Here is a 13,735-nt window from a genome sequence, read left to right on the forward strand (position 1 = left end):
GGGTAACATTATAGTGCTCTTCCAATGCTTGCCGTTTAAAGGGGCCTTGTCACCCAGAGAGAAATTTAGAAAATCCATTTTTAATATTAGTGTCTTGTGTTAGACTTGACTGACAGCTCAGGTCAGAACTGCTGTACTAACAATCAGATGTTAGTACAGAGATCTCCCTTGCTGTTCTATTGTGTTCTGACAGGGGGACACCCCCTCCGCCAGAACACTTCAGTCAGCCTCCTCAACCATTGGCATGACAGCGCTGATCGGCAGCCAGTCGGCAGAATTTTTTTGGTCATTATCCCGTCAATAGAAGCCGGCAGAACTGGCTGCTGTACTCACAGGCCGAATGTTTGCCGGTTTCTATTGAACTGGCCAATGCCGTCCGACATTCAGCCCGTGTGTACTAGGCTTCAATGTTAGCAGTATAGGGATAAAGAGTACCCATATGCATATTCACTGAAGGAAGCAGGCCATATTGGCTACAATCCTATAGTAACTGTGGATAGTGGTAACATTGCCACATAAGGTTCCTCCATTAAAATCTACTTGTCTGTCAAAGTGCCCTTGATCTCCACTTCAAGTAAAAGGTAACCAGTGTCTGTGCGCTTTGGTTAATGTGATATGTGGTCAAAGAATCGGGTGGGGGTTGAAAGAAGCATGGGTCTAAAAGAGGGAAATCATTGAAGTTCTGAAATGTAAAAAAAAGAATGCTTTTGGGAAATGCAGCTATAATGCTTGCCACTAGAAATACCACTTTGACATATCCAGTTGTAACAAATATTGTTAGAGCCCCAGTTGAACCCAATCTTGGATAGCAATGTCGGGAGACTCTAGAATCCTCAGAATCTAAAACTGTTGGGTGTTTCAAATGCCTGCACCCCCCTGCTACTTAATGTGACTTCCCCCTAGAGCTGCTTGAACATTTGTATGATGTAGTGGCTGGGGAGCCAGAGCAGGATGATACAAACATCAGGAACATCCAGAAGTGTTTGGATACTGAAGTCTGTAGAGGCTCCTCTAGCACCACAAAAGAGCGGTGGTCAGCTGTAATGGAGGAGCTAGTATTAAAACAATTTTCCTCTTATCAGGACTTAAAAAGCTATCATACAAAATTCTGATCACAGTGATTCTTTATCCCCGACTTGGAGAGAAATAATGACCATTTGTATGGCCAGGGCCGTGGACCCAAGGGGCTTTACAAGGACTCTAGTACATCAGCAGGAGTCTTTACATTTTAGGCCAGGACAGGTTCATTTCTTTAATGAATATGGTTTAGTTTTGCTGTTCTTGATGTGAACATACCATTCTCTGACTATGCTCATCTTTCTTTCCAAAGCTTCTTTGTATTGTGCCTATATATAAGTCTTCCAATTTTCCTGTCAATGGGAGGACAGATTTGAATTGGTAAATTGCTCTATGGAATTCATATTCCTATGTCTGTTTTTTCAGCTACGTACGTCTCTGCGAGGTGGTGGATCATGTCTTTCCGCTGTTGAAAAGAAGCCATTCCTCAGACTTCCCTTGCTCCGACACCTACAGTCAGTTCACATACTGGCGAGATCCAGTACCACCCTTCGAAAACCAGGATATCCATCCCCCAGCTTCTTAAAGACAGAACTCTCGTTTGTTTCCACCCAAACTACAACATTTCATCAAATCATTCAGCTGCACTACTTTGTGAAGAAAAAAAAAGACTGAAACAATTTTTGACTTGAAATAACTCAGCTGAGATGTCTTCTATTTTCCTGAAGGTTTATAGAGAATTTAGTTCTTCAGAGAAAAGTATTGATTGACATGAGTAATTTGCGCTTTCGACGTACATGGCTGGAGGGCTGTATATTTGTACTGTAATACAACACTGTTCTCCCCCCTCCACCTCACACAGGAGGCTTCTGGGAGCTTGGTTTCCTTCTGAGAATAGAATCAAGGCTGTGAAATTGTGCAGTGTGAAGAAAGATGCAATTAAATCCATCCAGCCATGATTTTCCAGCGTTATAGGTGAATTTCTTTAGGTAGGGCTTATTTATTATTTACAAGTTCCATCAGACTAACTTCCTAGTGCAGTAATGCTGACAGGTTTAAAAGTGCTTCTTAAAGGGCTTGTTGAGTTTTTGCTGAGTAAGTAGGTACTTAGCTGTAGATTGCATTGCTAAACTAATATTTGCATAGTACATGCTCAACACGCTTCCAGGTAGCCAAAAATCTGGTGCTACAGCACAAGAGTGCGGACATACGATGTTATGATTCTTGCATTAGGGGTTCTTGGGTATGGATACTCCACCTATGCTTATCTAAAGTTTTGTGTTGAGCGAAGTTAGGCTCCCAGTGAATGGAACTTATAGTGGGACTTTAGACTGATTTTTTTAAGCTTTGCATAGGCATGGAAAGGCTTAAAATGTTTGGCTTTTATTGATGTCTTTGTCCCCATTGGAAAAAAATATGCTCTGACTTGTCCGTGTTCGCCAGGATAGAAAAGGAGGGGAAATCTCCCCAAAGGGTATTCAGACAGTGGTTAAAACCCAGACCTTGAAGAGATTTCTTTTACTTGCCATCCTGGTTATGACCTCTTCCTGGGACAGGATGTCAGGTGAGATCTTCAGGGACATAGAGCTAAGTCACCATGTCACAGCAGTTCTAATGCTTTCCCATTTCCATCTAAAACTATATCAAATTCGTTTTGGCTGGAGTTTCTCTTGAAGTTGCAAAGTAGTTAAGTTATATGAACCCCATGAAAGTAGTTCTGGCAGAACAAGAAAGTGTTCTGAGTTGTTTGCCAGATGTAGGCCTCATTTAGAGTTCTCCAGGGGTGTACTCGTAGGAGAAGAAGAAACACAAATGCTGAAATGACAAGTGCCCCTACCATTAAGATTCATAGTGCACATCCATGGTAATTAGTTTTAATGGTTGATGTTTTCTAAGAAATGTTATGAGTAGTAGTAATGATACCTAGTAATAGCACAGCAGCAATGAATGCAGTACCGAATAGTGAAGATTGAACATCTCGGCTACAGTAGCACTGATATCTATATACTGTACAAAGAGATTCAGCCAGCTTTAGGTGGAGTGTTTAAAATATACACAACCCTTAAGCTGAAAGTGAAAATGATGATTATAAACCTTGCTTAAGACTTTCAGGCTGCCAGTCGTACATTACATTTTGAGTAAATTCCTTAGCACTGAAAGCATCATGGCCATATAAAGATCTGCAATTTCTGGTTTTAGGAGGCATGCCCCAACTGGCCAAAATCCCATCTGAATGCCATTTGTACATTGAAAAACCAGTCTCCAATGCCATGCTGTCCTTCTGCACGCTAATGTAATAGATGGATATGTAAGGCCACATGCTTGCCAGTACTCCTCTCCACTACTATTGGCTGCTCTTCTACCCTGCTGAACTTCTCCACGTTCTCCTCTATATATCCAGTAATGAATGAAAGGGAAATTCATATGGACCTACTGGGTTCTATTCAGGTTTTATTGTAGGTGCTACTCTACATTACCTGCATTTGTTTAATGGGGTTTATAATTCAAATATGCCACAGGCTCAGGGAATGCTTTATATACGTAAGTACTTTAATATGATTGGTAGTGACTATATATCCAACGAAGAAGTGGTCACCATCCAACTCATCAACCCAGCTATTGCTACCCTAGTGCCTGCGGTTACAGTTGATCTATTCTGGCACGAGATATTGGAAGTTTTGTCATTTGGTAGCTATTCCTGCTTAGCTAGACCTCAAAATCACAGCAAGTAAAAAAGCTTTAGGGCCTTTGAGTACAGGCTTTTCTTTGCATCAAATCTGTTTTGCTCCCTACATAAGTCTATTGGAACGCAAAAGCTTGACGCTGGTTGATGCAGCTGAGAATGATAAAAGTTGAGTTGAGTGCACCTGAAAGCACACTGCATTTGCCCATCAACTCAAGCTTAAAGTAAACCCGTGGTTTGCCCACATCAAAGGGGCAGGTTTACTTCACTACCCCTGTCCCAAGCAACATACATGCCTTCTTGCTCTCTATTGCGCCATCTAACCAAATGACGAGAGGAAGCTTTGTATGCTACAGATTGTAAATTGGAGCTTACACAAGGCTGAGGACTCTCTCAAAGGTATCACAGGGGGTTGCAGGGAAGCAACTTGCACTTGCAACGCTAAAAATATACACAGCCATTTTCTCGTTTCTTTTATGAACATATTTATTTAGCGATAACTTTTATTGCTTTGGGTACAAATGTGATACATATATTCCTGTTGATGCAGATCTGCGGTGCATAAAATAAGTAAATTCTGCAGTTCAGTAAACATAAGCAACAATACTGTTGGAGTCTTTTGATGGCTGGCCTTCTACATAGTTAGTTTGAACCAAAAAACCGACCCTCTTTAGCCCCCTTTCCTATGCCAACACTCTTTAGCTGTACCTAGATAGCAGCTGTAAAAACTCTGTATAAAACTAAGTTTTAACCTTTTTGTCAGATGTCCATAGCTGAGGCCTGCCCTTCTACAATGGCATAATCCCTTCTGCAGATCTGATTTACAAGAACTAGTTAAGGAAGAACACAGATATTGTTTATGGCAACAGATAGTTGCTTTATGTTTTTACTATCTGCAATGCCAAACTGACAATTTAAATGTGATTACTGCAGAAAATGTGGATCTTTTTTATATGTTTAGGTAACAATCATTTTACTACCACGTACACATGTATAAATGGTTTGACATTAAATCGCAAACAAAATTGCCGTAAAGAAGGGGAGCTGGCAACCTTTGCAGCAAAAACTAGCCTCCACATGACAATATACAAACACGGCTATTCTGGTCCCCCGGTCCATCCTATCTGTACTTCATTACATTTAAAGTGAACCTGACATGTTAGAAATAAGATCTGCCATTGTTAGCTTCTTTTTGCTTATTTGCTGACTGGCATGCTTATCATGAGGCTTCACTAGATAGTGAGTCCATGGCCCACGCTTCAGGGGCTGCATACTTTTTCAGGTCAATGACTTACTAAATGGTTAAGCATCATGATGACCAACTTGGAACTAGTAGAGATGTGGTTGTTATAACAGGTTCTCTTTATTGACCCTTCATTTATTTGTAATGTAGTATTATTTTGCTTTTTTTTCCCTGAATGCTTCAATTTTGCTGTGCAAAATGTTTCCCCTTTTACTGTGAGATTGCAGTTCACGAGCACACTACCTACATACGCCAGATTCCAAATGACAAAAATGGAATGTTGTGTGGAGTTTATATTCTTTCCATGAAAGAAATAACATGGGCTGCTTACTTAGTAATGCTGGTTTCTGTTAAAAGATGTTTTATTCAATAATAAATTCATATACTGTATATTATTTTTTAGCTGTGTAATTGCTGTAAGAATGTTATGGAGATGCGAACAGAATTGTGTCTTTCTTTTTGCATTGTATTTGAACGTACTTAACTGGCGATGACTTATGTAACTGAGGAGGACAATGTTACATTTTGTTGCACTTGTGTGTTTAATATTTACTGTATATACAATGTATGAATACACCATAAAGAAGTGATTTAAATAAAGTCTGTGTGTTATGGCTATTAAGGGATCCATCATGACGTTCGATGTGTTAGTGGAACTGTTAAATGCATTTGTCGCTCTCAAAGAGAACACCGAACTCCCTCGCATGTGCTTTCACCTTATTTTCTTCCCAGAGGGTTGATACCTAAATCGTCATCCAGGGTCTTCATCTAACTTCCAGAAATAATTTGTTGGGCCAGAGAATAAATAGTTAGGTAATTCTGCCTTAAAGCACATTTACCATAAGAGAAATATAGGGGCGGCCATTGCTGGGCACCTTCTGAAATGCTGGTGGTGTCAAGGATCCAGAACAAGCATGTTATACATAAGATTGAGGAGGAGTTTGGAAACCTTTGGTCTGAGTGGTAAACATGGCCAACTAGCACTTTCTTGGTAAGGACAGATTTCTGGAGGCTAAAACATGTGTACCGTGTAAAATGAGCCTTGGGGTCTCAAATATTGGAGAGCAATATGCAATCCGAGGTCTGAAAGGGGAGCAGAAAGCTAAAGCGGGGCTGGCCCTGACTGCAAGTGCCTCTCTGATGTCTGAATGGTCAAGTATTTCCACTCAGGGCCAATAGCCTAACCAATCTTATTAGTCCCGGTTCAGGTGGCAAATGACCATGGGCAGGGTATTTGTTAAAACGGAGTACCAAATAAAAACCTTAAGGGCTCTTTCACATTGGCAGACTCCGCTGATCACTGCTAGGCAGTAATGACAGATCCCTGTCTGCTTCACTTATGCAGAGCGGAAACAGACACAGCCTGCTTTCCTCTGTGGCAGTGGTTTTCAACTCCTGTCCCCAGGACCAACAGGTTAAGTTTGCAAGATAACTGAAATACAGCACAGGTTATATCCTTTGCTGCTCAGTGATTGCAGTATTCTAGTCTGCATCTCCCCAAGGTAATACTTAAAATCTGGCCTGTTAGCGGGTCCTGAGTACAGGTATTGAGAACTACTGCTCTATGGGCAGTCAGATGTAAACTGTCCATTTACATCCAACTGTCATTCGATCTGCCATTCCCCATCCATCAGTTTTTAGCTGATAGGATCAGATCGGATGTCGGTTGGTGTCAACAACACATGTCTGTTTACATCCGCCGATTTATAGAGGGCAATGGATGATCCGATCGGTCCACCCATGTTAAATTGGCCTATATGGGGCTAAAAATTGTAACAATTATTTAAGTCGGCAAGATAATCAGATATTGTTAAGGCTCTGTTCACATCTTGATGCCTGTGCAATCCCCATCACTTTCAATGGCACCCGATCGTGGCACGATTGTCACCCGACAGATCGATTTAAATTCCGCAAACAGAATCACGGGACACCTGTCCACCAAAAGAAGTACAAGAACTTCTTTTGGGCGATGGGCTTCCCAGAAATCTGCGCAACTTTACCGCAATTTCGTCGGGCGACAATAGCAGGAAAATCGTGCCATAATCGAGGTGTCATTGGAAGTGACGGGGATCACACGAGCAGGGTGCAATTTGCCATAATTCGGGATCATGGGCAGAATCGCAGCGATTCTGCCCGTAATCCGGAACACCAAGGTGTGAAAGGAGCCCAAGTCAATCATTACATATGAATGCTGCTAAATTTGTTCTGGGCATTTAAATTTCAATGACCTCTAGTTATGAAAGAATTATTGTTATCCTCCTGTAATGCTGTGTACACAAAACTGGACTTTCCGGCAGACTAGGTCCAAAGGGATTAGTCTGTCGGACAATCCGATCATGTGTGGGCTAGTCCGATCGATTTTCGGAAAAAAAAAATCAGACGGACCTAGAAATAGATCATGTTTCAAATGTATTCGATGGACTAAGATTGGGAAAACCGTTCGTCAGTGTCCTGGTCCGACGGACCAAGTACGACGCAAGGGAAGCTATTGGCTACTGGCTATTGAACTTCCTTGTTTAGTCCCGTTTACGTCATCACGTTCAAAACGAACGGACTTACGAACGGACTTAGCCCTTGTACACACGGTCGGAGATTCCGACAACCAAATCTGTCGGATTTTGTCCATCGGATTATATCCGAAACTGTTGCATACACACGGCCGGACAAAGTTGTCGGAAAATCCGATCGTTCAGAACGTGATGACGTTATTTCGTTACGACGGGACTACCATCAGGCTAGTAGCCAATAGATTTGGTCTAGGAATTTGATCTGAGCATGTGTGGCACTTTGTTGTCTGATCGGAATTCTCTACACATGATCGGAGTATGTCCGATCGGAGCATTTTGTCGGAAATTTTTTACCAACAAGTTGGAAAACTTGGTCCGTCGGTTACGCCAACGGAAACAGTCCGATGGAGACCACACACAGTCGGAATATCCGACAAAATGGTCCGATCGGACACATTCCGTCGGAATCTCAGACCGTGTGTACAGGGGCTGTTTGTGTGTGTTCAAGTCCGTTCGTTCAGAAAGTCTGCCGGAACTTAGCTGAAAGTCTGTCGGGAAGACCGTCGGACCTAGTCTGCCGGAAAATCCGGTTGTGTGTATGCGGCATAAGACTTGAAAGAATGTCTTTATAGCTCCTGCTTTTTCTTCTGGACAATCTTTCTGATGAGGTGGTGCATAGTTTCAGCTAAGCTTGCCGTCCAGCAATTTTTTTTTTACCTTTTTTTAAAAACCTACAGATCTGTATGAATCAAAAGTTGAAATTGGAGCTTTACTTACTGGTGGTTGCCAAAAGCACACACACATTGTGCTTGATGGAGGAATATAGTAGTGGTGGTTCCATTACAGTTTGCACTCTTAAAAAAAATCCATAAACCATATTGTGTACACCACAGCAACCTGCTTTTCATGATGCATGTGACAGCCAGGGCTAGATGTATACTTTCCACCATCCACCTAGCCTAGTCTTCTTCTAGGTTTAGATCCATTTAAATCCATAAGTCCTTTTTTTTTACTACTACTATTCCTTTATATTGGCTTTTAAAATGTACACATGCAGCAATTTAGACATTGAATGAAAGGTTTAGCACTGGGAAACACTTCTCCGCCATGATGACATCACAGAACTGATGGATGATGGAGACATTGCACTCCTCCACCTTCAGTTTGATGATGCCCCACAGCTGCTCAATAGGGTCTGGAGACATGCTTGGCCAGTCCACCACCTTTACCCTCAACTTCTTTAGCAAGGCAGTGGTCATCTTGGAGGTGTACTTGGGGTCATTATGCCCTGCGTCCCAATCTCTGAAGGGAGGGGATCATGCTCTGCTTCAGTATGTCACAGTACATGTTGGCATTCGTGGTTCCCTCAATGAACTGTAGCTTCCCAGTGCCAGCAGCAGTCATTCAGCCCCAGACCATGACACTCCAACCACCATGCTTGACTGTACGCAAGACACACTTGTCGTTGTACTCCTTACCTGGTTGCCGCCACACTTTCTTGACACCATCTGAGCCAAATAAGCTTATCTTGGTCTCATACCACAGGACATGGTTCCAGTAATCCATGTTCTTAGTCTGCTTGTCTTCAGCAAACTTTTTGCGGGCTTTCTTGTGCATCATCTTTAGAAGAGGCTTCCTTCTGAGATGATAGCCATGCAGAACAATTCGATGATCTGTGGCTTATGGTCTGAGCACTAACAGGCTGACCCCCCACCCCTTCAACCTCTGCAGCAATTCTGGCAGCACACATGTGTCTATTTCCCAAAGACAACCTCTGGATATGACGCTGATATGACGCTGAGTATGTGCACTCAACTTCTTTGGTCGACCATGGTGAGGTCTGTTCTGAGTGGAACCTGTCCTGTTAAACCACTGTATAGTCTTTGTCACCATGCTGCAGCTCAGTTTCAGGGTCTTGGTAATCTTTATGTAGCGCAACAATTCTTTGTTTCAGATCCTCAGAGAGTTCTTTGCCATGAGGTGCCATGTTGAACTTCCAGTGACCAGTATGAGAGAGTAAGATAATGGCGATAATAAATTTAACACACCTGCTCCCCGTTCACACCAGAGACCTTGTAACACTAATGAGTCACAATTCTTCGGGGAGGAAAAATGGCTAATTGGGCCCAATTTGGACATTTTCACTTAGGGGTGTACTCGCTTTTGTTGCCAGCAGTTTAGACCTTAATGGCTGTGTGTTGAGTTATTTTGAGGGGACAGCAAATTTACACTGTTATACAAGCTGTTACAAAAATATTACAGCGCACACATGCAAAACTAACATTTACCTCCAGAAAGGCTTTTTTAAAAACACCTAAACATTTTCAAAAAACATTATCAAAAAATATGGGGATTTGGTCACACCATATTGCTATATGGTGCTTAAGCCCACTTACTGTGACAAAGTACCCCATGATTAGTGGGTCGTACACTATCCATAGACTGGGAGATCCTGCTTCTCTGAAACATTGTTTATTTCTTCACTGTTGTCACATGAAAAGATATAATAAAATATTTACAAAAATGTGAGCGGTGTACTCACTTTTGTGAGATAGTGTATCTCTTGTATCATAGTGCCTCCACTCTGAATGAATGAGCAGGGGCACAGCAAACCGCAGCATTGTCAAACTTGGGGAGGCAGCGTAGTGTTCAATGTATTAGCAAATTTAAATACAGTAACAAATAATGCCAAACTCCAGCTCACACTTAATATAAGTTAATATCAGTTATACACCTATGGGCAGTTACAGCAAACATGTTTTTCCCTTTGGGATAAAGGTATTACATAAATAAAAGTTGATCATTGTAAGCATCCCTGCCAATGGTAAATGGTTTGTCTCATCCCTGTAAATGAATATGTATACATCTTGAAGAGAGCTTGTTCGTTTGGAAAACAACAGACTTACTGGCTGAATCACCATCTGAAAATAGGAAGAAAGCCTAAAAAAAGAGCACCAATGTAGACATCACATCTAAGAATTGGTAAACTGCAATAAAATAAATGTTTGCTTTAGGGTTTAATACCGCATTAAGCACTCCGTACACCCTTCGACCAACAAAAACATGCAAGTTGTGCATAAAGAAACACTAAAACTGAGGACTTAGCCTTGCTTCAGTACACAGCCAGGGTGACAGTCTAGAAAATGTTATTATATATGGCAGTGCATTATTGGAAGTCGGCATCATGATGTGTAGGAGGCTGTATGCAGCCCCTGGTAGCCCATTTATCTTAGTCCATGGTCTGTGCTCATTTTTGGACCTGCTGGCAGCCAGACTCCTTCTGCCCATGTACTGTATGTGGGTGTATAAATTCAGAGGAGTGCTAAGGTCAACGGTGAAAAATAATTCTGATAATGGTACATAAATCACAAAGAACACAATTTTATTATCAAAGGGACAACCCATTTCATGGTACTCTTCACTTCTTTCATGTGAAGTGCTGATTCTAATACAAAAAATTGGAAGAATACAATGAACTTTCTTATGAAACAAATTTAAAAAGGATGTCTAAAAAATAAATCTCTAGGGTATTGACACGGTTTTATATTTCTCAGTTTTTAGTTATACATTTTTTTAATTTTTTATAATTCTTTATTCGAAATATTTTTCCATTTATAACAAAACATCTGCACAATAACAAAGAAAAAAATAATATGCCCATTTTAGAATAAAAAAATAAATAAATCAAATCAAAACCAACCTCACATAACAGATAGACCAGCAGCGACACATATTAAAGCGGTTCTTCATCCTAAAGGGGAAGTTCCGCTAATCTTATCCCTCCCCCCCTCCGGTGCCACAATCGGCACCTTTCAGGGGGGAGGGGGGTACAGTTACCTGGATAATCCAGGTAACTGCACCCACTTCTGGCCAGACCGCCGCAGACGCTCCGCTCCCCCCCCCCCCCGTTGTGTTCTGGGAAACGCACAGTTCCCAGAGACACAGCGGGGGACCATAAGAGACGCGCAGCGCGACTCGCGCATGCACAGTAGGGAACCGGGCAGTGAAGCCGTCATGCTTCACTTCCCGATTCCCTGACAGAGGATGGCGGCGGTGGCAGCAGCGAGACGAGCGATCGCTCGTCATCTGCCGCCGACATCGCTGGAACCTGGGACAGGTAAGTGTGAATTTATTAAAAGTCAGCAGCTGCAATATTAGTAGCTGCTGGCTTTTAATATTTTTTTTTTAGGTGCAGCTCCTCTTTAAGTTCATTGGCTAAGATAAAGGATAATACAATAATAATACACCACCCTACTAAAAATTCATATACATTTTCTTCTTAATCACAAACTCCAGTAAAAAATTATATTAATTAATTATGTAAAATTACCTTCATTTAAAGTGATTGTAAACCCTTACAAACCACTTTGACCTACAGGTAAACCTAGATTAAGGCTTACCTGTAGATCCAAGAAATATCTCCTAAGCCTACACGGTTTAGGAGATATTTACTAAAAGACAGTGACAGCTGTCTATGGTGCATGCGCCGTAGACAGCGGTGCGCAGGCGCACTATCGCCGTTAGCAGCATGCCGTTTATTGGATTTGGGCGTTTTTTTTAAAAGCCCATAAACTCCACTCTATGTTAGCCTATGTGTCCATGCACACATGGACGTTTTTTTAGCTTTAATGAGCAGTGGAGTTTATGGGCTTTTTTCTGAACGCTAGAAATTTGCGTTCAAAGTGCTGTTTTTCACCGACAAAAAACGTCAAACGCCGATAAATGTGCATAAACTCTCATAAACGCTCATAGTCGCATCCAGTTTGTCGCACTGCCCTTTGGCCTATCCTCTGTTCCCGGAGTCTTCACAAAGATCCTTGCACCTCCTCTTGCCTGGATTGGCTCAGCTACCACTTCATTACTTCATTAATCAATCAGACATCTTCAATCTGATAGTTCAGAAATGTGGGACTCAGGATGTAGACAACCTTAGTCTCCAGATTCAACCACAAATTTCCTCTGTTTGTAGCCAGGACAATGGATCCTCTAGTCCAGGGGTGCCCAACCAGTGGTCCATAACCTTCTGCTCTGGTATGACTGGTTGGCAATCTCAGATCATCAGTGTTGTGAATAAAGGCGGCATCAGGGCAGTAGGGGACGCAAGTGGCTGTGAAGGAGAGAGGCATAAGTCGCTGCTTTCTGTAAAGCGCCGCCTCCTTTTACAGGTGGAGTGATACCAAATGCACTCTGCCTGGGACAGCATCAGTCAGTGATACCTGAATGGAAAACGTATTAAATTATTATTATTATTTAAGGTACTTATATAGTGCTGTCAATTTACACAGCGTTTACATATACATTGTACATTCACATCAGTCCCTACCCTCAAGCAGCTTACAATCTAAGGTCCCTAACTCACATTCATATACTGGGGCCAATTTAGACAGAAGCCAATTAACCTATCAGCATGTCTTTGGAGTTAAGTTTTTTACATAAAATCACAGTGTATATCTCGGCATATCTGTTCTTTCATTGGTTACCGGGTGGCTTTCAAACTGATTTGCAGATGCAGAGCAGTGCACCTGTGGGTTACCTGCACTGAGCCATAGACTTCTGTTATTACCTACGAGTTTGGTGTGCTTTCAGAAAGTGCACTACACCTGCAGGATATAATAGAAGCCTATGGAAAAGTGCAGCCAACAGATGCACAGCGCTGCGGTAAACCCCAGTGCATCAGCTTGAAAGTAGCCTTAGGCCCTTTCACACAGACCCTCTATTCACCTCTATGGAGTGACAGATGTAAACGGACTTGTGTCCATTTACACGCGTCTACCTCCAATCTGATTGGCAATAAAAAAAACTCAGAAGGGGATCTGTTCCCTTCCATCTGAGCAGATCGGATTGGGAGGCCCATAGAGTAGAGTGGGCTGTGTCCTTGTCCTCTATGCATAAGCAGAGTCCTCTCATTGTGGCCCGCGACCGGTTATCAAGTTGCTTAAGTGGCCCTTGCTCTTCAAAAAGGTTGGGCACCCCTGCTCTAGTTCCAGCCTTGGATACCTTCATAATTCCCTGGTCTCAGTTCCGGTTAATCTTTAATTTCCCTTCAGTGCAAATTCTAACTCATCTGTTCAAAAAGATAGAGCAAGAGAGGATAATGATGATTATAATAAAGCCGAATTGGTCCAAAAGAACCTGGTACACATACATTCTCAAACTTGTAGCGGACGATCACTTGCCTATTCCCAACAGGGAAGAACTACTATCTCAAGGCCCTCTTTTTCATCCTCTCTGGCTTTAATGGCATGACTGTTGAAGCCCATGTCCTTAAGAGATAGAGGAGTCACT

General features: G+C 42.1%; 1 protein-coding gene across 6 annotated transcripts in view; it reads left to right on the forward strand.

Annotated features, from left to right (window-relative positions):
- Nucleotides 1–5,543, forward strand: part of LPIN1 (lipin 1) — a 270,004-nt gene extending 264,461 nt beyond the window's left edge. For all 6 annotated transcript variants that reach the window (XM_077488801.1, XM_077488806.1, XM_077488803.1 and 3 more), the window contains one exon: nt 1,444–5,543. In XM_077488801.1, the coding sequence (XP_077344927.1) occupies nt 1,444–1,603 (160 nt within the window). In that variant the 3' untranslated portion in view covers nt 1,604–5,543. The remainder of the gene's footprint in view (nt 1–1,443) is intronic.
- The last annotated feature ends 8,192 nt before the right edge of the window (nt 5,544–13,735 follow it).

This window comes from Lithobates pipiens, unplaced genomic scaffold (genome assembly GCF_037356315.1).
Source record: "Lithobates pipiens isolate NorthernLeopardFrog02 unplaced genomic scaffold, aLitPip1_a1.2 Scaffold_18, whole genome shotgun sequence".
In the NCBI taxonomy this organism is placed as follows: domain Eukaryota; kingdom Metazoa; phylum Chordata; class Amphibia; order Anura; family Ranidae; genus Lithobates; species Lithobates pipiens.